This window comes from Aquarana catesbeiana, linkage group LG04 (assembly GCF_042186555.1).
Source record: "Aquarana catesbeiana isolate 2022-GZ linkage group LG04, ASM4218655v1, whole genome shotgun sequence".
Lineage (NCBI taxonomy): Eukaryota > Metazoa > Chordata > Amphibia > Anura > Ranidae > Aquarana > Aquarana catesbeiana.
Window position 1 is genome coordinate 522,923,835 of NC_133327.1, and position 24,894 is coordinate 522,948,728.

At 37.7% G+C, this 24,894-nt stretch overlaps 1 protein-coding gene across 5 annotated transcripts in view; it reads left to right on the forward strand.

Moving 5' to 3' along the window:
• The window catches only part of GRM1 (glutamate metabotropic receptor 1), a 697,757-nt gene that overhangs the window by 651,847 nt on the left and 21,016 nt on the right, over nucleotides 1-24,894 (forward strand). For 3 of the 5 annotated variants that reach the window (XM_073627812.1, XM_073627814.1, XM_073627813.1), the window contains exons 6-8: nucleotides 7,018-7,186; nucleotides 10,332-10,458; nucleotides 20,198-21,128. In XM_073627812.1, the coding sequence (XP_073483913.1) occupies nucleotides 7,018-7,186; nucleotides 10,332-10,458; nucleotides 20,198-21,128 (1,227 nt within the window). Of the gene's footprint in view, nucleotides 1-7,017; nucleotides 7,187-10,331; nucleotides 10,459-20,197; nucleotides 21,129-23,824; nucleotides 23,895-24,894 lie in introns of all 5 variants that reach the window. The other 2 variants (XM_073627815.1, XM_073627816.1) reach the window with 1 other exon arrangement.

Sequence of the window (24,894 nt, forward strand, 5' to 3'; positions counted from 1 at the left end):
TCAAATTAACATACCTGTCTTTTTGAGTCTTATATGCAGATACTGTTGGATTGTGGTATTTACATTGAATGCTATTACCCTGTTGACTGTATTTCTTTGCACACCAGCCGCTTGCTGTTTACATTTAATTGTTATCTTGTGTGCATCTTTAAATAAAAAAAAATAAAAAATGCAGTACATAGTAAAACAGATATAAAACATCAGTATAAAAATGTAAATAACTGATATATGCAATCTGGGAGTTCAAGAAGAGTGAAGGAGGAGCACACCTTCAGTGGCACTGGAGTTAATACTTTTTGGACCTGATGCAGAACAAACAAAAGAACCTCTAGTGTTGGAGTTCACCACTCCATTCAAACTGCTAAACCAGTGACCAGAGCAGCCTGCATGTTCCTCTGTCACAATACATTTTAAATTCAATAATTTTTATTCAAGATTTTTAAACATAACATAGTAATAGAAACATCTTACACGTGATGATCATTTAGTTAATTCAATGTAATGTCATATTCATGGTTGCGCTTTCATGGTTTGAAGATTTGTAGGATCTTTCACCAGGCCGCGTGTTGGAATCGCTCACAGGTACTGATCCCATGAGCGACTCCCACACATATTTGGCCTAGATCACAGTTATGAATTGTATATAACAATCAGTTCATACCATCAATGTTAGTTTACAAAAAAAGGGAACAGATTATTGTTAACGGATGCCCCATAGGGAGCTCACTGCGTCCGTCTTTGAAGGTTTTGGGTTAAGCTGTTACACTATCATTAATATTCATATCATTCAGAGGTGGATATAAATCCTTAGACAAATGTAATACTGATTCATTCGGATTCATCACTTTCTAAAAACTTATAACTGTGGTAATAACTTGGGAGGGGGGTAACATGAATATCGGGTGCCACTATGCATCTACATTCAACTTAAAAGAGCTTCAGTTATTAGAAGGTTTATTATTATTATGCCATTCAAAGCAGGGGCGCCAGTGGGGGAAATTCAAATTATGATTGCCCTGTGAAGATGCAAACATTGCTTCATATGTAATGTGTAAGTTGGTGGTTCTTATGATCTCATCTATGCTTGGGATTTCTGGAGTTTTCCATTTTTTGACCAATTCTAGTCTAGCGCTCAACAATATATGTAAAACTATTTTTCTTGTTGGTTGTGGGTATTCTTCAATACCTAGTGAAAGTATGGCTAGTCCTGGATTGGGGAGAGGGGATTTTGAGTCACTGAATTTCCCTATTAATATAAATATTTTAGTCCAAAAGGGTCTCAGTCTGGGACATAACCACAGTATGTGAAAGGGAGAGCCCCTGTATCCGCATTGTCTCCAGCAAAGAGGGGACATTTGGTGGTTAAATCCCACTATTCTGGTAGGTGTTAAGTACCACCTTAAGAGAATTTTTTGTGTAAGTTCCTATAGGTTGAAGCTTTTAGTGGCTTTGTAAGTATTCATGAGTGCTGCTATCCATTGTTCAGAAGTGTATGTGATCATTAAATCTATTTTCTATGTTCTCATTGATGGTGTTTTGGAAAACTCCAATTTTTGGTTCAAGTAGTTGTAAAATAACGAAATTCCCTTAATGGTTGTGTCCAGGTTTGTGAGGTATGTATTGATGTCAAGAGATGTTTTACTTGAAGGTATGTGAATTGATCCTTTAGTTGGAGGTTATATTCAATTTGGGCCACTCTGAAGGTTTTTACAGTGGGGCCTATTTTAATGTCGTCTACTGTGAATATGCCCATAGAAGCCCAGTGTCCACTTCCAAGTTAGGGATTAATAATTGAAGACTAGATATAGGTAATGGTATAGATTTAGAATTGGAGTCTTTCATAGGAGTGTTCATAAATACTGGCCAGGATTGGATCAAGGCCACCATAGTGGGAGATAGTGTTTTTGGTGTCTGAGCCTGTAGAGCACTAGTCAGTAGAAAATCATGGGGTTTGTTATTGAGGCATTGGTGTTGTTCTAGTTCTAACCATCTAGGTGTTTGGTTTTGAGGAAACCACTGTTTCACTTGAGCTAGAGTGGCTGCTAGGTAGTAGTCTTTAAGTAATATATGGCCTACTCCCCCTGTGTTTCTAGATTTGATCAATTTGCTGAACGCACATCTAGCTTTCTTTCCTTGCCATAGATACCTATTTAGTGTGGATCGTGCTTTAGTAAAAAAAGTTACTGGGAACAGGGATAGGTAACACTCTAAACAAGTATATAAATTGGGGTAGGATCATCATTTTGATTGCTGCTATTCTGCCTGACCACGTTAGTTCTGATTTAGTGATGTTCTTCAGTTTCGATTCCAGGGTATTGAGAAAATACTTGTAGTTCGCATCTACTAGTTGGTCAGTTGTTACTGTCAGAGTTATGCCTTTATAATATAATATAATATCATTTATATTTATGCTTTTAAGGATTTTAAACCACTGGTGCTCCAGGTATATGGATAATGTTGATTCAACTTAGACTTATTGGCATCATCAATACCTAATCCCATTATATGGGATTTGCTTTCATTCACTTTATAATATGAGATTTAGTTAAACATTTTCAAAGCTGCATGTACCTCTGCCAGGGAAGACTCCACCTCCGTTAAAATCATTATGATATCGTCTGCAAATAAGCTAATGGTATGTTCGTTAGTACCTGTCGGGAACCCCCTGATATTCAGATGCTCTCTAATATAAATAGCAAGGGGTTCCATAAGGATATTGAATATAAGGGGGGGGATAATGGGCACCCTTGCTTTGTTCCATTGGATATGGAGAATGGGTATGATAATATTCCCACTAAGTACAGTCGGGCTAATGGTTTGGAGTATAATGCAGTTATGGCTGATAAGATATTTCCTCTAAATCCAAAAGTCTCCAGAGTCCTAGTCAGGTATTGCCAATGAATGCGGTCGAAGGCCTTCTCCGCATCCAGTGCTATCAGCAGAGAAGACCTTCGCTGCATCTCCGCTAAATGGATAATATTAATCAATCTATGAGTGGCATCTGACGTTTGCCTATGCTTAGTGAATCCAGTTTGATCTGGATGTATAATCGTGGGCAGTATGTTAACAAGCCGTGAAGCTAATAATTTAGCATACAGCTTCACGTCTACATTCAACAGTGAGATTGGTCTAAAGTTTGCGGGGGAGTCTGGTTCTTTCCCTGGTTTAGGCAGTGTTACAATCAACACTTCCAGCATTTCAGGAGGGAAAGAGGCAGAGACAGCAGAGGCATCAAAAATCTGTCAAAGGTGGGGGGTCAATATGGTTTTGAATTCTTTGTAATATTCCCCACTGAAGCCATCTGGGCCTGGAGACTTGTTCAAGGGCAGTGATTCTATGATTTTATATATGTCTATATCAGTGAAAGGTGCATTTAGGGAATTCAATTGACTATCGAATTATTTCGGTATGGGTAAATTTGATAGAAAGCAGTCAATGGCTTCAGGGGTAGGTTGATGTGTCGTTGAGTCGTTTTTGAGATTATATAGAGAACTAAAGTAATAGCTAAAGGCATCCGCTATTTTTGGGGGATGATACCCTTTTTGTTTTGTTCCTGGATGGATGATGTATGGGATTTATATCTATGCCCGTTTAGAGTTTGTGCTAACAATTTGCCTGCTCTATTATCGTGGGTGTAGTATGTCATTTTTTCAGTTTCTTACTGGATTTTTCAAAATTATCTAGCAAAAGAAGTCTTAATTCATATCTAAGTTGTAGCAATTTTTGGGATAGAGCCGGGGTAGTGTTGGTTTTGTTTTGGGTGTCTATCTGTGATATTTCTCGGGTCAGGTCAGAAAACCATTTTGCCTCTGCCTCCTGGCCCTAGCCCCAACTTGAATGCCAATACCCCACATAAATGCCTTGTGGGCATATCATGAAAATGTCACAAACAGATCCAGTATTATTGTCAAAAAACTCCTGCAACTTGGTTTTAAATATTACTTTCATTTTTTCTTGTTGTAACAGGAAGGAGTTGATTCTCCACACCAGGCTCGTCCTAACAGAAGACGAGTCCGCTATGGAGAGGACAACTGAGGCATGGTCCGACCATGTAATTGAGTTAATCATGACATTTTTAGTTTGAAGCAGTGTTTGTTGATCCACTAGAAAAATGTCTATTCTAGTATACACACGATGAGGCGGAGAAAAAAAAGTAAAGTCCTTTTCACCAACGTGGAAGCATCTCCATGCATCATGTAAATTCTGCTTGTTGATGGAGGGTAATAGTGATTGTGCTGGTTATTTGCATTGAGTTGTTGAGTACATTGTTGGATCTGGGGTAATATTAAAGTCCCCGCAAATTACTAGTAAGCCTTCCTGATGAGCTTTAACTTTTCGCATTATTTTGTGGAAAAAAGTGAATTTGATGTTTATTGGGTGAGTACACTTTGGCTATTGTGTAGGTTGTGTTGTTGAGGTCACATACTAGCAATAGGAATCTTCCCTGGGAGTCGCTTATTTCTTTGTGTAGTTTAAAAGCAACAGAGTCTCTGATAGGTATAAGGACTCCCTTGGTTTTGGATTCTGCATTTGCAGTAAAAATTTGAGGATAATGTCTATTGGAGCACTTGGGAGGATTTAGGGAACTAAAGTGAGTTTCTTGCGCACATAGGACATCACAATTATGCGTGATAGCTTCCTTCCACAGGGAGCTATGCTTTGCCGGGTGATTTAGCCCTTTGGTGTTTATGGTTAGGAAGTTAATTGACATGGTGGAGATCTGGGTTATCTGCTATAGTTGAAATGCAAGTTCCTTGTGTTTTGGCGGAAGCTCTGTTCAGTATTGATTTCCAGTGGAGCAAGTAGTAGTCAAGTTGGCATCGTGTGTGGGTGAGTTTGTACTCACAGTTGATGATCCGATTACACTTTACAGTGATGCCAGGCAGTCTTTGGTGTATTTCAGTTGTATCATTGGTGTTGTCGACTTTGTTGTGTAGAAATGATGAGTCCTTGAAGTAGAGAACATACCAACATAACATGAATATCAGTAATGTGCACCTAACGTGGTGCATCCGGTGGAGTGGATATACTCCAAACTTGGGCAGCTGCTGCTAAGTAAGGTGGGGGGTGAAAACAACTGTGTTGTCCTGGGTGGCCTGGGTTTCCAGGGATTAGGCTTTAAATCGGGCCAATCGGGCTCAGATTAAGTACTGGTATGTGATTTTGCATTTTTTGCAGTAACTTTTTTTCCATTCCCTCTCTATGAGAAGCAGGGTGCTGGTGGCTGGGTTTTCCCTGTCTGGGTTAGGAAGGATGTCCCATTCTTTTAACAGGACAATCCCTTTTTCCAAAGAAGTGATCGAGTATGTATGATTGTCTTTGGTGACAGTTAGTTTCATGGGGTAACCCCATCTGTAGGCAATTTTATGGTTTCGGAGAACTTTAGTCACTGTGGTCAGGTTTTTCCTTTTTTGAAGTATGTACTGTGACAGGTCGGCATTAAAGAGGGTCGTTGCATAGAGGTTCAATTCAGATTACTGTACTGTTTCAGGGATCTCCCTTATCTTTAAATTGTTCTTCCTGGACCTGTCCTCCATGTCAGCTAATTTAGCTTTGATCCATTCATTATCTTTCTCCCTTTCATCATATGCATCCACCAAGTCATTAATTGTGCCTGCATACCTCCATCTTGGATTCTATGTGATTTACTCTGTTCCCCACCTCTTGTACTTCCCGGTTAAATCTGTGCATGCATGTAGCCATGTCTGACTGGATAGTACTGCGTAAAGATAGGAGCATGTCCTTTAGTACTGTATCTAATACAGGTTTATTTAGGGTAGGGAACATTTCAGTGGGCTCTGGCAATTCTCTCGTATCATCCCCTGAGTCTGAAGCAGGACTCGTTTCTGGGCCCAATACGTTGCCATCCAGCCTGGGTTTAGATTTGGCAGGGCTATTAGTAGATGAGGAGGGAGGGTAGGAGCTCTGGCTAGCTGGGGAGTAGCTTTTGGACTGAGGCCCTCGTGTGCTGGGAGGCCGCCGGTGGTGTATAGGCCTCGGCGCCATTTTGGCTGTCTCCATCCACGACCGCGGAGAAGAAGTCCGTGAGGTGCTGGGGCTTCCTAACACCTTGCTGCTTATTGGACATGGTCCCCGGGATGTCCTGAGCTGGATCACCAAGGTTTTGGGGTGATTGAGTGTCCCATTGCTGTGTGCCGCTGTATCCCTGGTATGTCGGAGCACCTCAGCTAAGTTGCCATCTGGCTTCAGTGCAGGCCACGCCCCGTCACAATACATTTTAAAGATTCTATTTCATTCCAGACAAACCACAGTTAAAAAGTCTAGTGCCCTGATGAAGAAGCCCTTGCACGCTTGAAATGTATTGGTACATTTTTAACATCTTGCAGTTGATAAACCTTATCTGCACAATAAGAACCCTGTGGAACTCTTAATAGTAATCTAAAGAACAATCAGATTCAAGCTTACTTTGGAAGTCTGATAAGGACTGGTGATACAAACAGCAAAAAGAGAGAGGATGTTACACAACATAGGTTTGAAAACGTAGACACTTGCATTAAACCTGTGAGGAGCTCTTATAGTTATATGTAATATTGAAATGCACTCAGTGAGATCCTGTCAAGTGATTTTGCCTAGACAGAGATGACTTGAAAAATCTCCTCTGCCCCAGTGATCAGTTACACATACTTAATTATTAAACATTTAATTTTAAATAGTAAATAATTAAAGTATTTCATATTTGAATATTAAATACATATGAGATTAATAATTAAATGATTAAATGTTTAATACTTAACATACACTCATTAATTAAACAAAATACTGTATATCTGTTACTGAATCCACTTTAGCAAGAGAAAAATTAAAATACCATGTAAAAGCTAAAATGTTCACATGTTTACAAACTATACATGGTTTGCATTTATTTGTATTAGCTGTTCTGTTCATTTGTTTGTGAGCTCATTGATCAACATATGGATGAGAATGTAATGTAAAGAATGATAAGAGTGGTGAATGAGAGGAACCTTCAATGAAACAATAATTTCTTTCCAACTTTAGATATGATATCATGAATCTTCAATTAATTGAGCCAAGCCGATACGATTATGTTCTTGTAGGAACTTGGCATGAAGGAAATTTATCCATTTATGATGAAAAGATGCAGATGAATAAAAGTGAAATGGTTCGATCAGTGTGCAGTGATCCTTGTTCTAAAGGACAAATAAAGGTAGTTTTTTTTTCTGTATTTTATAAAAATGGGCAAAAGTGGAAGTTGTACAAATATTTACTTAGAACTGAGAGAATGTTTGTCTTATATTTTAACACTGACACTTTGCGTGCAATTCTAGTCCTTTAGTGCACCAGGAAGGAATCCAGCTTGTCAAAGTCTATAGCAGGCTGAAATCTGCTGCAGCTGGGTGGGGCTGATATGCGTGTTTAGGACCCTTTGTGTGTATGAGCGCCTTGCTTGTGACTTGAGAGCTGCAGTAACACTGTTAAAGCAGACCTTACATTAATTTGGTCTATTTATATGCATTGGCCTCCCAATGCCAAGATGCTGCAATAAATAAAATAAAAAACCTTGTAGTAAAAAAAGTTCATAATTATACTTACTAAACCCCATGTTCCTCTCGAGGAGCCTAGGTGAGGGTGATGTCATGCTCCTTTCAGTGAGATACTGGGTATCCAGAATCCCATAAGAAGACACTCCTGCACCATTTTTAAGCTACTCGGTATTCCCTGGTATCGTTCTAGAAGGAGCATGACATCAGACTGGGGAAAGACAGAAGTACTCACTTAAGTGGAGAGCACTGACACAGCATTGCAGGAGGGGATCGTTTGACAGGTAATGTAAGTCTGCCATAATGTGCTAATATGTGGGACATACCAGTGGGTTATGGCATAAATCTCCCAGGGGCTATTTTTTTATTTTTGTATGTGAAGGTTTAATTCTCAAAGATCCTCAAAGTTCAGAACAAATACTAAAAGTCAGTTTTCAGTCAGTTTCTAACTGACAGCCACAAGCATGACTCCCAGAGGCAAAAGTATGATGGGACTTGCAGTTTGGAAACAGATGTTGGGCAGAAATTTGTTTATCTTTGATCTAAACCAAAGTACCTTACTACTAGTGCTCTCCCATGGTAATAAAAAAACTGTTAGTGGGTCCAATCCTTGCTATTTTATCTAAGAGCTCATTCACACCAGGTGCATTGGTCTGCACTGGGCGGCCATTCAGAGCTCAGTCCCAATATATAGAGAAAGCATTATGTCTTAATCTCAAAAAGGTCAGGTCACATCACTGTGCTGCAGCGGTGTGCACAGAAAAAAAAACCCCACACCATGCAGTACTTTTTTTTCACTAAAATGAATTGTAGCACAGTACACTACAGTGCCACGCTGCTGTGGTGAATTTAACTGAATTGTCACAATGTGATCTTTTAATTTTTTTTTTTTTTAATTAAAGGTTACAATGTGATGTGATATTATCAGCCACTGCTGACGTGAACTGGCACCAAAACAGTAAAAAAAAGTTTTGGCTGCATTAAAGCTTTAATCATTCCCTCCATGGTGCAAATGATAGAATGCATTGCGCATTCTATGCATTTTATGCAGCTGTTGTAGAATCAGTCATAAAGCAACAAGGAGAAAATATTTTTTTTATCAACTTGGCTATGGAATTATGTTATAGTGGTTGCAGTGATTCTAGAGATAGTTTAGACAGAAGTGAGAACAGTCTTTAGCTTGGTGTGAAAACATTTTAGTATATTGAGCCAAAGGAATTGTAGTAATATTTTAGCTATGTGATTCCTAACACTGAACACCTGGGCATGCAACGGGACAAGTTTGCTCTACAGACACAGTTGGACTGCTCTACAGACACAGTTGGACTGTTTGCTAAACAATAGGCTTCTTTCTGTTGTTGGCTTATCAGTTTGATGGTTGCAAACATCACATAACGCACACACATTATTTCACTAGCTAACTTTTCTATGTAAGCATTGCCAGCAAGTCCTCCTACTCAATTCCCAGGTAATCTGTGTAATTGTATAAAGAATAAATAGTGATTAGTAGTCAACTGCAGGTTGGTGTTTAATACAAACACTTTAATTAACCAATTTCCCCTTGGAAAAATATAATTTTCTGGGCATCTTTATAAAGTTATAAATCACCTGTCAAATATATTTGTTATACTTACTAGTCCATTATAAACCCTCCACAAGGGCCAGTAGCACTCAACTTAAAAGGGCCAGGGGGCAACATATGTAGCCACATCTAAATCAACCATTTTTTTTTTTTTTTTACAATTTCTAATTCAATAACATAAGTGATGGCTTCATAATAAAACTGGGCAAAGGTATGCATATAATGGGAACAATCTTCCAGGCCCCTCCGCTTACCTGCATACTACCATTATATCCACTTCTTACACCATCATATATGGAAGTGACATGCTGCAACTGACAAAGCTACGCAAAAAGTTTCTGGGAAGTGGCATTCAGTTCAGAGCAAAAGCAGCAATATTAACCCCCTCCCTCTTTATTAGTGTCAGTGGCAACAATATTGGCAAATATGCTTTGCATACTTACACAGTATAAAGAAAAAGCAGCAGACCAACAGTTCCACTTAACAAAAAATTCAATATAAGAATAAATAGATTTTTTTAACATTGACCTTCTCTATGAAACTAGCCATAAATTTGATGGTTAAAGTGTTTTTACCCCAGCATTTCAAATTCCTGATATATTGCTGCTGTACCATGTACTTGTATGAAAAAGTATCCTGTTCTCTTTTTTTTTTTGCTTCCTTTATGTGTAATCCCTGGTGTTCCTGCCAGTCCCTCTGCTTTTCTGTTAAAACCTGACCACACTAGGCAGGAGACCTCATTGTGGTCAATTCCCTAGCTGTGCGTGTACTCTCCTCCAATGATCAGACTTGTCCTGACATACCCCCTTGCACGGGCTTTCACTGGGATGATCAGTGTACTGTTGCTTCTCCTCCCCCAGCTATTATGCATCTGAGAACAGAGGGAACAGGGGGGATGTCATCACTTATAAAAAAGGAAAAAAGGTATTGATAATGTTTTTTTTTATATCTATACACGTTTGCCTTTTCATTTCAATTTTAAACTGACTGGGTTGTTTTACAAGGTTCATTTACAATCTCTTTAAGGAATTGGATTCATTGTTGGTGGCTTATGATGTTTATGGGGAAGTAACACTAATTTTGTATTCAAATGTATGTAAAAAAATCCACAACTTGTGTAAGTTATGGCTATTCAGCCTTAAAGAATTTAATGTATTAAAGGGTTGTTCGTTATCATATTTAGTCAGAAGTCTGAATTTAATTTTCTTCTTTCTTCAACCTTGGCACAGGTTATAAGGAAAGGTGAAGTTAGCTGTTGCTGGATTTGTACCCCTTGCAAAGAGAATGAGTTTGTGCAAGACGAGTTTACCTGTACAGCCTGTGATCTAGGGTGGTGGCCTAACCCTTATTTAACAGGTGGGAGGTCTTTATTTAAATGAATAGTGATTATTTTATTTTACAGGAATGTTTAATAATAAATGAAAAATTGCTGCAGCCTATCTGGGGAATAGTTTGTGGTAGGTACTTTATTTTTAACTTGCCTGAGAAACTTGTGATTGTCCAGCTTTTGTTGAAATGTGCATCCTAAAATGATCCTTTAAAGTCATAGACATGGTATGAGGAAATATTATACACCGGTCCAACAAAATCTCCTAAGCAAAAGACCCACCAAACTATCAGAAGAATGAAAAAAACTGCTGCAGGTCCAAGCTGGAGATTACCTAATCTAGCTAACATTGAGTTTAGTGTACTTTGATGCCCCCCAATATTGCAAATATAAACTAAGGTTCAGGCCAAATTCAAACTCGACCCAAATCCTCTCGAAACTGTCAGATGACATCATGCCGCCATCCCAATCAGCTGTGGTTGTGAAATTTCCCACCCCTTGACTGCATATAACAAAGAGGCAAGGATGCTGGTGACATCATTGACCTAAAATGACCACTCTCCATGGCCAAAGCTGATTGGGACTGTGGCCTGCTGTGACAGTTTTACACTGATGAACATTAGCTCATCTTTAACCAGGAAATCTTTGGGCTAACAATATGACTGGATATAGTGGGTACAGACATAAATTATTATTAGGTATTAATAATAATGAATAATTTTATAGAATAGAGGTTACATAGTTACATAGTCAGGTTGAAAAAAGACACAAGTCCATCAAGTTCAACTAAGAAAAAAAAAAATACATTTCCATATTCTCAAACCTATACCCACAGTTGATCCAGAGGAAGGCGAAAAACCCCAGCAAAGCATGCTCCAATTTGCAGCAGTAGGGGAAAAAATTCCTTCTTGATCCCCCGAGAGGCAATCGGATTTTCCCTGGATCAACTTTACCTATAAATGTTAGTACCCAGATATATTGTGTACATTTAAGAAAGAATCCAGGCCTTTTCTAAAGCAATCTACTGAGCTTGCCAGAACCACCTCTGGAGGGAGTCTATTCCAAATTTTCGCAGCTCTTACTGTGAAAAAACCTTTTAGTATTTGGAGATGAATAAATCAACACCAAGTTCACGATACAGGCCACTTATGTATTTGTACATGTTGATCATATCCCCCTTAATCTCCTCTTCTCAAGAGGGAATAGATTCAGTTCCTCTAATCTTTCATCATAGCTGAGCTCCTCCATGCCTCTTATCAGTTTGGTTGCCCTTCTCTGCACTTTCTCCAGTTCCCCGATATCCTTTTTGAGAACTGGTGCCCAAAACCGAACTGCATATTCCAGATGAGGTCTTACTAATGATTTGCACAGAGTTGAAATGATATCTCTCTCTCTGGAGTCCATACCTCTCTTAAAACAAGAAAGGACTTTGCTCGCTTTGGAAACCACAGCTTGGCATTGTAAGCTGTTATTGAGGTTATGATCTACCAAAACCCCCAGATCCTTTTCCACCATTGATTCTCCCAGTTGTACTCCCCCTAGTATGTATGATGCATGCATATTCTTAGCCCCCAAGTGCATAACTTTACATTTATCAACATTAAACCTCATATGTCACTTAGTTGCCCAATAAGACAGTGCATTGAGGTCAGCTTGTAAGTTGGAGACATGCTGTAAGGACGTTATTCCACTGTATAGCTTGGTGTCATCTGCAAAGACAGAAATGTTACTTTTAATCTCAGACCCTATATCATTTATAAAGGTATTAAAAAGTAGGGGTCCCAGCAATGAAGCTTAGGGTACACCACTGATAACCTTAGACCATTCAGACTAATGCCCTGTACACACGGTCGGATTTTCCGACGGAAAATGTGTGATAGGACCTTGTTGTCGGAAATTCCGGCCGTGTGTGGGCTCCATCACACATTTTCCATCGGATTTTCCGACACACAAAGTTTGAGAGCAGGATATAAAATTTTCCGACAACAAAATCTGTTGTCGGAATTTCCGATTGTGTGTACACAAATCCGACGCACAAAGTGTCACGCATGCTCAGAATAAATAAAGAGATGAAAGCTATTGGCCACTGCCCCGTTTATAGTCCCGACGTCCGTGTTTTACGTCACCGCGTTTAGAACGATCAGATTTTCCGACAACTTTGTGTGACTGTGTGTATGCAAGACAAGTTTGAGCCAACATCCGTCGGAAAAAATCCTAGGATTTTGTTGTCGGAATGTCCGAACAAAGTCCGACCGTGTGTACGGGGCATTAGAGTCATTAACCACTACTCTCTGAATTCTGTCTTTTAGAAAATTTCCTAGTTGTGTGCTGGTGTTTTAAAGATGATATCCAGGCAAACTGCTAAATTAAAAGGAGATGTACAAAGCACTTTTGGCCATATATCGCCTGTGGGTCACAGGAGTGCACTTACAAAGCTCTGTGACCCAAATTCAGCTGACAACAGGCTAAAGCCCACTTTTGGCTGGCATGATAGAGCTGGTCCAGGCTCTACAGGGATCTCAACAATAATGTCAGGATCTCCCCAGATTCCTGAACGGCATCTGCCCCAGCCTCTCAGTGCATGGCTGAGAATCTGCACCAGCCACTCCCGCCCCCCTAAAAATGTACAAAAACACTGCGCTAACTAATAAAAAACAAACAAATAAGCGGCTACATACGTTGTGACAAAAACAATGAAATGGAAAGTAAAAAATGCAGCGCTAAGTGAATACACAACAAGGTGAACAAAGGTAAAATCAAGTCCATAAGTCTTTAAACTTGATGGTGAATATTGTAATAAAATAAATCATCAAGTCTCAAATAAAAAAAAAGCGTGAAATAATGAAGTGTCCGATTGTGTTAGAACACAGAAAGGGCCATTCATGGATGGTGGATATCCAAAAAGGACTGGCAAAGGTAATATAGATCCGTGGATGGAACCAACATCAATAGTACTCAACATCAGTGGATAAGAAAAGATGGGTACTCTTACCAAATCTGGTGGACTCCCCTGTCAGCGACATGGAGTCAATAAGGCAATAAGCCCAACCGGGCAGGTGGAAGGATATCCAGGATGGTGGAGCTGGCAAGGTGGACTTCAACCAAACCTCAAGGGATCATCAACCGAACCTCCAGGGGTCATCAAGGCAGGTCTTCAAAGTAGGAATTCCAAACACAAGACTTTGGAAACATGGTGTGCCACAAATGGCCCACACTGGGCAATCACTCTCATCCAGGCAAAATGTAAAAGAAAATTAATGCTTGTCTGCTACTTTTTCCAGCAATGTCTCCTCTCTATTTTCTTCTACTCCCGCCCGCCTACAATCTGGTGATCCAGTGAGCGTTAGAGGGGCAAAGCACAGAATAGAGATTGACAGTCACTGAGACTGAGACTGACAGTCACTGCTCTGTTCTCAGAGCGGACCCAAGAACTAAGTGATCAGTGGTCTTTGATTGCTCAGTTCTCGGTGTAGAGCCGACAGGGGACAGCTACAACAACCGATGCTGCATCTACAGCCCACACTTCTCTTTTTAAATCCATGTATGAAAGGTGCTTTGCTGTCAAAAGGATTTGTTATTCTTTCTGTTTATCCCTGGGATTTATACTGCAGAGCCTCACTGGTACCCAAACTACAAATAAGTAATACAATAATGTCCTATCCCTGTCCCTAGCCAGTGACTAGACAGTGAAGGAGAAACAGGAAATCATCTCTCTGTAACTCTGCTCTTTCCTTCTATCAATGGTGATTTTCTTAATGGCAAATGGGCTGTTCATGTTACAAGGGTATTTTTTCTTTGGAAGGGGAATCTTCCCTAAGCTTAGTGAATGAGGTGAATCTCTGATGACTTCCATTATTCAATCATGTCCAAGCAAAGATGCTGTTTTTAGTTTCCTTGTACGTGATTGGGTATTCTTTGTAAAGTGGATTTTTCCCACATTTACTAAGCTTAGGGAAAAAAATCCCTTGCAAGGTGAACAGCCTATTTGTCTTTACTCATTTACTACATCGATCCCAGTATGTTTCATTCTAGTGCATTTACATGCAATACAACTGATTGACTCCCTCACTCCCTCAATCTTATTTCTGCTGTGCAAGAATTGCAGAAGGTAAATTCAGATACTTACATTAGTCACATTTACTGTAAATATTATATATATATATATATATATATATATATATATATATTTTTTTTTTTTAATGAACACAAATTTGCATTAGTTAATGTTTTTATACCTGTCTCCAGTTCAGCTTTTTTTTTATTATTACTTTACTTTGTGTCTGTTTTTAACTTCTGTAAAAAAAATTATAATGAGGCTAACAAGGGATTGTTTTTTATAGCAAGAACAGGTGCAGTAGAGTTGAAAGGAGCTTCTGCTTTTTGATAATGCTTGTAGCAAAATCTTTTTTGTCTTTTTCTTTTTAATGTCACATTATAAAAACTGACATTTTTGATGCCCCAACTAGAAATCATTTGATTTTGAAGATTGTTTTAAAGTGGTGTACAGTGGAGCATTCTTCATAACTGCTTATGTAAGTCACAAAAAAGACTCACATTGAGATGCTATAAAAACACCATAAGGTAGCATCGTAGTAAGCGCCAAGCAGATGGAGATTACCTTCAACAAACTGTTTGCTGAAGTGGTGAATTTAAATTGTACAATAAATATGTAAATGCTGTTTTCCTTCTCTGTTTTGCTCTGCAACAACATATTTGCTTAATGTATAACGGATCAAAAGGATCTGCTACACAATGATCATTGTTTGTCCTAAAGTTAGACATCTCATTGACTGTGAACCTTAAATGAACCTTATGTATGGATTTTGGGAAAACATCTAGACTTAATTAATTATATTATGCATGCTTCTCATCAAATACCTCATAAATAAGTGGTAAACAGTACACTATTTATAATTAAGATTATTAATTAATACCTATAATATTTCATAACTGCCATTTTTATTAGAAGTAACATACCATTCCTGCAGTTCCATAATCAATGAAAACTGAATAATATTTTTGCATGATGTGTCAGTATAAACAGCAAAGAAAATACATGAAGGCATATTCAAAATAAATACAGTACAATAAGAAATTAGATGATGGTGGCTTTGGGCTACCAGCAATTACAGCTTGATGGCCAGTGTTATTAAACTACAGTATTATTGTAAGTAGGGTTTAGTAGATGTTAGGTCATACACTTCTGGTACAAAAACAAACATTTGGCTCACCACAAGCATAAACCTGTGCCATAACATGATTTAAAGTTTCTGCCTGCTCTGGAGGGCCCAATAATTCAAAAGAGCCAAGCAAAGTCTCAGTAGCCAGGCAGCTTACAGACCTCTCGACACCTCATGTACACCTGCTGGCTGCTTCCTGCCCTTCTCAAGTGGGTCAACCCTTTTCAGGGCCAAAGTATCAGTAGTCAGGGTTGGATGCTCTTTCCCACCCAAAATCTTTCAGTCTCCAAATTTCAGGACTCGTGTGAGGACTTAAAGTGGATGTAAACCCTCTCCTATACCCAGTGAAGTGAACAGCCTCAGAAGATACAGAGATGAAAAAAATCTCTCTACATGAGTTTTTACATGCATATCTGCTGTCATCAGCTTTATATATTCTTTAGAAAGTGCACGTCGAGATTTTATCTTCCTGTTCAGCACTGAGAGTGGATTCTTGGCATACAGCCATGGCAGCTGATTGAATGAAAGGCACACACCCCCCTCCACATAGGCAAAGACTTGCAGAGCTGTGCTGTGACAAGTCGACTCTCTGCTGATCTATTTATAGCAACCTCCCTTGACACAAATTTCAGGCTATATATATATATATATATATATATATATGAGCTTAGGTCAAATTTCATGACTTATATCCACTTTAATAATCTGGGAATAACTGCAAGTTCCCACCCAATACCACTCACCTTGAACAGTGAGAATCCCTGAGTACTCTACACTGCTTCTTGTCATCCCCTTAAAGGGAACACAACCCAAACAACGGGAACACATACCTCCCATACAGGAGCCAACCCTGGAATCCTGTACAGCATATTAAATGCAAAATGAACTTTGAAATTGAAAGCCTATTTGTTTTTAATCGGCACAAGGGATAGTACCTACATCCAATGTGAAGTGTCCCTTGTGCTGTTGACTGCTCTCCTTTTTGAAATCTGAAGTCCTTTGCCCACTCCCCCTATACCCATACAGGTATAATCTTCCAGTTATGCGAGATTATTATGATCAGCTGAATCAGCCACTTGGCATAAGTGCCAACTCTGACCCCCCTTTCCTCCCCCTCCTATATTTATAGAAGCTATACTATAGTTTTCATAGGTGGAAATCAAGAATGGAGGCCAACTTTTCATTCATTTTCCCATCTCTTATTAATAGGGGGCTTTTTATGGATGCACACTATGGTATAACTTTTATGAACAGAAGAGGGGGCAGAAAGGACTGGCATAGTTAACACTCTTGGTGAGTGCCTGTGACAGGTCCGGTTTATTATTTTAACCCCAGCATCACCAGAAGTTTATTGCTGCAGGGGTATGGGGAGGTGGCAAAGGATTCTGTTTTCAATTAAGAGAGCAGACAGCATTCCAAGATTGAATGTAAGTGCCATCCCTTGTGCGGATTTAAAAAAAAATAACTAAACTTAGGGTTTAAGGGTCTTTTTATTTAAAAAAAAAAATCACTGGGTGAATGTCACAAGCATTTACCCAGCTGTTGCAAATTCTGATTGTATTTTACTTAAAGCGAAGTTCCACCCAAAAATGGAACTTCCGCTTTTCGGATTCCCCCCCCCTCCCGTGTCACATTTGGCACCTTTCAGGGGGGTTGGGGGAGCAGATACCTGTATAATCCAGGTATTTGCTCCCACGTCTGAGCATAGATCACTGTAGTATCCACGGCTATCTACGCCATGTCCGGCCCCTCCTCCGTCCGCCGCTATCTTCTGGGCGACACACAGGTCCAGCAGGGACCATTTTTTTTTGGCGGAACTCCGCTTTAATGATTTTCTCTGATTTTCAGCTCCATCTAGTGGCCATAATGTGGTATTTTGCTGATGGTATTTAGGGAAAAATACTGCATTAAGGCAACTAGATTGAGTTGAAGATTGTAGATAATCGACATATTTAGAAGGTCAGAATTTGTGGCAGCTGGGTGAATGCTTGTGAAATTCATCCAGCAAATATTTTAAAAAATAGTTTAAATCGCCAATAATTTACCATTTTATTTGACTCATTTGTCATGTGAGCAAGCTTCATGTAAAAACATCTTCCCTTCTGTACTTTGTTTTCTTTTGAGAATGCTGTGAGCTGCATAATTCTAAAGTAAGCATAAATGTCAGACAGGTTAGGATATTTCCAGCAAAAAGGGGGGGGGGGGTTATCTCGCTGTGAAAGAAGAAAAAGTATATATATATATATATATATATATATATATATATATATATATATATATATATATATATATATATATATACGGTATATATATATATATATATATATATATATATATATATGTATATATATATATATATACAGCAGGCAGCACGGCCGAGGACAACAAAAAGTGAAAATCATGTAATAAAATGAAGTGCTTATATATATATATATATATATATATATATATATATATATAAAAGATGACAATGAATAATTGACAATGTATGCTGTGACCAGTAAAACACACACTGAAATATAAAAATAGTCCACCAAGTGAAAAAATGGTGTGAATATAAATGTAAAATGATATCCACCAAGTAAAAAAATATGAATAATGATGAATAATAAAATTAAAAAAATCCTGGCATCAGTGAATAATATAACTGGGCTTTTTTGTCCTGGCTCTTTTTCCCTATGTGTTTATTTAAAAGAAGATGTGCTTGTTTCAGTGTCCTGATGCAGGCAAAGTGTAATGTACATTTGTAAATCACAGCGCTACATTTTATACATTTGCCATTTTTAAGCAGTGATATGACTGACAAAAAGGCCATACTGGCTCCTTAAAAACTTTGAGCTAATGTCTTTCTTTCTATCCAGGCAGTGTTAACACAATTTAAAAAAATAAGCACCCTAGGGGCTCCAGATTGGGACAAATTACCCATTACATTTTTAAATTATTATCAGAAACCCAGAATGTTGACAGAACAACATTCTGAAACAAACAATTTTTTTTTAAATGACATAAAATGGGGAAGAAAACACAGTTAATATATAGATTGAAAATCTTACTACATTAAATTTGTGCATCGTGGGCAAAAATTGGGTTAATTTAGTAGTTGATAGTAACAGATGATCTTTGCTATTGACCATTTTACAAAGGGTTGAATGTTTCCGAAAATATTAATGCTAACAATTAAATCAAAAATGTATTATTCCTACACCACCTATATATCACAAAGTATTTTGTTACATATCTTAACAAACATTCTCTATGATAAAAGCTTAGTGTCTCATTGACAGTTTGTTGGCCATTAGATGTAAAAGCTGTGGTTTAACAAGGACAGTAAAAGCCATGGGGCCCTACAGAATTGTGTGCCTATTTCTGACTTAAAAATTCATGTCTCATCTACTTTAGGACTAGGAAATCATTGTGAGATGTAAGTTGAAGATTACAATTTTTTCTGACCCTTAATCTTATTGGTTTAGTCTGTTAATCATTATTCATTGATGTCAATTATTAATAAGGCTTTTATTTAAAAACATATTACTGTGTCTTCAAAGCTAAAGCTAGAAATTTGTATTTCTATATACATATAGATATATCTATCTATCTATCTATCTATCTATCTATATAGATAGATATATATCTATATATCTATATATAGATAGATAGATAGATAGATAGATAGATAGATAGATAGATAGATAGATAGATAGAGATATGTAGAGATATATCTATATCTATATCTATATCTATCTATCTATCTATCTATCTATCTATCTATCTATATATATATATATATATATATATATATATATATATATATATATATATATATATATATATCTATAGATATAGATATCTATATCTATATCTATATCTATAGATAGATATATATATATATATATATATATATATATGTATATATATATATATATATATATATATATACATATTAGAATTAGAATAATATTCCTTGCTACTTAAAAGTGTTATTTCGCCTTTACCAAAAAAACTGTTCATTGTAGATAAGAGACATCTGCAGATGAAAACACAATGTGCAACTTTGACTTAAGTTCAATAATGCCCTTAATATAGGAGTAAGCCATTTACATACCTCATGAAGCCTGTCTGAAAAACTCACAGGATGTTGCTAGAGCATTACTAAGGGAGGCCCAGCTATTTCTGCCAAACTCTGCCATCACAGGAATGAGCTATCAAACTGTGAGCTCAGAGCTCCTGCATCAGGGGAGGAAGAGCACATGTAAGGGGGTTTGAATCAGAGAAAGAGCTCACTGCTGTGATGGTGGAGGTGAATAGTAATTTCAGTCAGGCTTCATGAGGTACAGTACGTAAATGACCTACACCTATTGCAGGGGCATTATTCAATTTTAGTCAAGACTGCACAGCTTGATTTTATCTACAGACATCCCTTATCTGCATAGGTAGTTTTTTGGTAAAGGTTAACTAACCCTTTAATAAACATTTGTTAAAAATGATGGATATGTCACATTTTGGCTACAGGCACCAGATGACAATGTTTTATCTAGTAAGAATTCTGAAAACATTTCTAACAGTAACACTTATTTATTTTGTCTAACAGGTTGTCAGCCAATAGTTATCAAATATCTACAGTGGAGTGATATTGAGTCTATGATTGCAGTGGCCTTCTCCTGTGTGGGTATCCTTATCACTATGTTTGTCACATTGATCTTCATACTTTACAGAGATACTCCTGTGGTTAAATCTTCCAGTCGAGAACTTTGTTACATTATACTAGCTGGGATTTTCCTTGGTTATATATGTCCTTTTACACTAATAGCCAGGCCCACCACTACATCTTGCTATCTGCAGCGCCTCTTGGTTGGTCTCTCCTCGGCCATGTGCTACTCTGCTTTGGTAACCAAAACCAATCGTATTGCTCGCATACTAGCAGGAAGCAAGAAGAAGATCTGTACTCGAAAACCCCGTTTTATGAGTGCCTGTGCCCAAGTTATCATTGCTTCAGTTTTGATCAGCCTGCAACTAACACTGTTAATCACTTTAATTATCATGGAGCCTCCAACGCCAATCCTATCTTATCCAAGCATTAAAGATGTCTACTTGATCTGCAACACTAGTAATTTAGGACTGGTGGCTCCCCTTGGCTATAATGGACTTCTGATCATGAGCTGCACATACTATGCATTTAAGACTCGCAATGTTCCAGCTAATTTCAACGAGGCTAAATACATTGCTTTCACAATGTACACTACCTGCATTATCTGGCTAGCATTTGTACCCATTTATTTTGGGAGCAACTACAAGATCATCACTACTTCCTTTGCTGTCAGCCTTAGTGTCACAGTTGCTTTGGGCTGTATGTTTACTCCCAAGATGTATATTATTATTGCAAAGCCAGAGAGAAATGTCCGGAGTGCTTTTACCACGTCAGATGTTGTGCGCATGCATGTTGGTGATGGAAAAACTCCTTGTAGATCAAATAACTTTTTGAGTATCTTTAGAAGAAAGAAACCCAGTTCCGGGAATGCAAAGTAAGTACATGGAAATTTACCTAGTCCACATCATATGCTATAGAGTGTAGACACATTTTTTATTATCAAGGAAATATTTTAAAAGAAAGTTTACAAAAAAATATATTGTATTCAATTGTGAGCAAATTTATGGGATTTAATATGTTTTTTTCTGTGTTGTATATATCCCATAATCAGACAGTAGTTCTTCTTTTACTAGCATCTAGTCTAGGAAAACTAAATAGCATATTTGATATATTTTTACTAATTTGCCACAACTTTTAAATGGTACATAAGCGGTAGGTTCATCATACTCACTATACAGGGAGTGGTTGATTTACTAAGGGAGTAGAGTCTGTACCCTTGGTGTATGATTACTTAGATTAATAAACAAGATGATTTTGTGTTCACTTTAAATCAAGAGAAATGTTGCTTGCAAATGATTGGATGATGAAAGGGAACTTGTCTTCTCTTCATTCATGCAGCTAAGTGAACATACACTTTTCAAATTAACATGCTTTATCACTCTAGTAAATCAACTCCACTGGGTATTGTTTTATCCATTACACTATGTAAAACATTTTTTTAAAGAAGAAGTATGGCCAAAGCTATTTTGGCCAAACTTCTATTGGGCACAGGAGTGCACTTAGTTCTGCACTCTTGTGACCCAGATTCAGCCAACAGTGGGATAAAATCGGCTGTCAGTTGAATTCAGAGCTGGTTCAGGCTCTGCAGGGATACTGACAATAATGGTGGGATCTGCCCAGATATTTGACCAGCAGCTGGCTCAGTATCTCAGCATGCCACTGAAAGCCTGAGCCAGCTGCTCATGCCCCCCCCCCCCAGCCCAGTTCTGCATTGAGCACTGGAGGGGTAGAGCACAGAGCAGTGACTAACACCTGAGAACTGGGTGATCAGTGATCTTTAATTGCTCAGTTCTCAGTGTAGAGGCAGTGAAGGACAGATAGATCTTGGATCAATGCTGCAGCCACCTAGGTGAGCATGATTGTTTACTATTTAAGATTTACGCACTTCTCTTTTAAAATGTATTCCTCTTGTTAAATGTTCCTAAATTATTTAGGGGACTCCACTAATTGAGCCTCATTTAGCAAAAAAATAAAAGATAATTTACGTATGCTGCACCAATAGGCCAAGTCCGGGGAACAATGGAATCATATACAGTTTATGGACACAGAGAGGCATATGACAGTACTGATAATTCACTAACAAATATAGTTTGCTAAGTAGAACATGCTCAGCATCTGAATGTATGCCAAGTAGTTGTACCACACCTAGAATCAAAGTGGAAAATACAATGCACGGTAATGCAGCAATCACGTGTTAGTGCATTGCGGTTGCATTAATTTTAAATGGCACCACAGTACACCTGCAGAACACATCTACATTACAACAGACAATCTACAGGGTCAATTTTTCTTTTAGACAGTTGTTACTGGAACAGATGACCACATTGGAAGATTTACCTCCACATCTTGTTCTAGTGACAACTGTCTCAGTGCGTTTGACTCTCCCAATGAGGATATAGCAATAAAAAACTTCATGGGGAGTTTAAATCATCCAAATCAATCCAAAATTTTAAAAAGAAGGCTTGGTAATACATAAAGTTTAAAATGGAGCTAAACCCTCCAATTCTCCCATCTGCCGAGGACATTGCTATCTCAGCAACTATTTAGATCTGCAGTTGCCATGGTTGCCAGCTATGACACCAATCATCTTAAGGTTTTCTTTCAATAGGAGAATATACTGATAGTTTTCCTTTAGTTGGTAGTAGAGATTTAGCTTTAAGATAATATAAAAAACAGTTTTATACAAAGTTTAGCATTTAAAAACATACTTGCGGGTTTGTATGTATAGATATATTACAATTTATGACACATTTAAAACAATTCCACAATTTGAAAATGTAGCGCTTATAAGAATTTAAGTGTATTAAGAAATGTTTTAAGTTTTTACATCTAGAGCTTTGGGAAATTATGTTCACTAGCTGGAGGTCCTGTGCCACTGCTGTGAGGTTCACACATTACAAAGCAATTCACTGTGTGAAAGTGCATGTGCAATGTTATTAGGCTATTTCCTATGCTGGACTCATTTTTTTTATTACATTAAAACAGAAAATACTGTCTTTGGCCACTAGATGATGATAAGTATAATAGTAAGATCCTGTGATACATAGTGTGATCTAGTGACTAGATGCTGTATTTTCCATTTTAAATCAATGTAAAACATTTGTCCAGCACAGAAAATAGACTAATACCATTCATCCCACCCCCCCCAATTGGCACAAAATTAATGTACATGTACTTTCATTGGGTGAATTATTATGCAGATTCTATATAAATACACCCCATAGCATTCAAGCTTCATCTCCTACTTGAAAATTTGAAAGGAAGAAAGAAGCAAGGGGAAAAAAGCCTTACAAACATAATAGAGAATTTTTAAGAAAATGGTACAGGACCTCCATTAGGCAGGCCATCTTGAAGCCCAGTTCTAAATAAGGACCATTTAACCATATTGTTTTTCTATTTAATTTTTGTATCTTTCTGTTTTTTGGCAACATCTTTAATTAGTTGGATAAGCACCATATTAATAATAGACAAAACACTTTTTTTCATGTATGGAAAATTAAATTATTTCCAAATCTTGGAATTGTCACTATTCTTGCTGAAGGCAGTGATAAGATTTTTTATTTTAACTAGCATCTTAATGAAGATGAACGGGTCTACCAATTCATTAGCTTCCTCAGAGGCAAAGTTAGCTAACATCACAGTAAGTTCATATGTCCCAGAAAGCATTGTTGAGCCTGCTTAGCTTTGTGTTACCATAAAGTCTGTCTGTTTCAGCTTTTTTGACAAATGTCCCAGATGACTTGGTTTTTGTCTAACATCTTACATTAAGTGACTGCCGACTCTACATATTTATCTATTATATACTTAGTTTTGCATTTTGCCACTATAGTACATAAATCATTAAACAAAAATAGCATGTATGCCATCATTTAATAAACATGCAGAGTGTTAAAATGGAATGCTGTTATTTTTCTAGTTCTAGCAACTTCAGTGCAAAATGGGTTTCTGTAATGTGTTTGCCTTCTGTAGTTTTTGCTCATACAATAGATGAAACACGTAAGCATGTGGAAAAGAAGATGAGATACTAGTGGAGTTGCTGATGATGACCAATCATATCAATCGGGTCATTTTCAGAGAAAATAAAACAAGTAATGGTTTCTCCATTTTTATAAATACAGTAGACCCATCTGCATTTAAATTTGGAATGATTTTGATATTCAGCAAAAATAATTAAAGAAATTAATATTTGCTCTGTTTATAGCTTTCACCACAAGGAGGCGTTTGTTTCATCTTTAACTGAGCAACTAAAAATGCAGAAAATTGAAAAAAACTGCGCTGTAAACCAAAAGAATATATGTAAAGCAGCAATCCCCACAAAAAACATCAATTGTGGATAAGCATGAGAAAAACAAGGGGTTGCGCTAATCCTGGTATTGCATAATATAAAATCTACAGTGAAAGAAGATTTATAAAGTGATCATACATAAAAAATAAAAATAAAACCAATGTGCAAAACATTTAGTGATAGTGAAAAACCAGTCCCATCCGATGAGGCGTCAGTTAAATGTCATAGTGAGTCTCAATCACCAAAAATAGACAACAAAAGTCCAAGTGATAATGGGTGTAATTCTGTGATAGCGAAGGAGGGTCCACCACCAGAGAATGGAAGGGGTTGCTTCTTACCAGATGGCCATGACCCC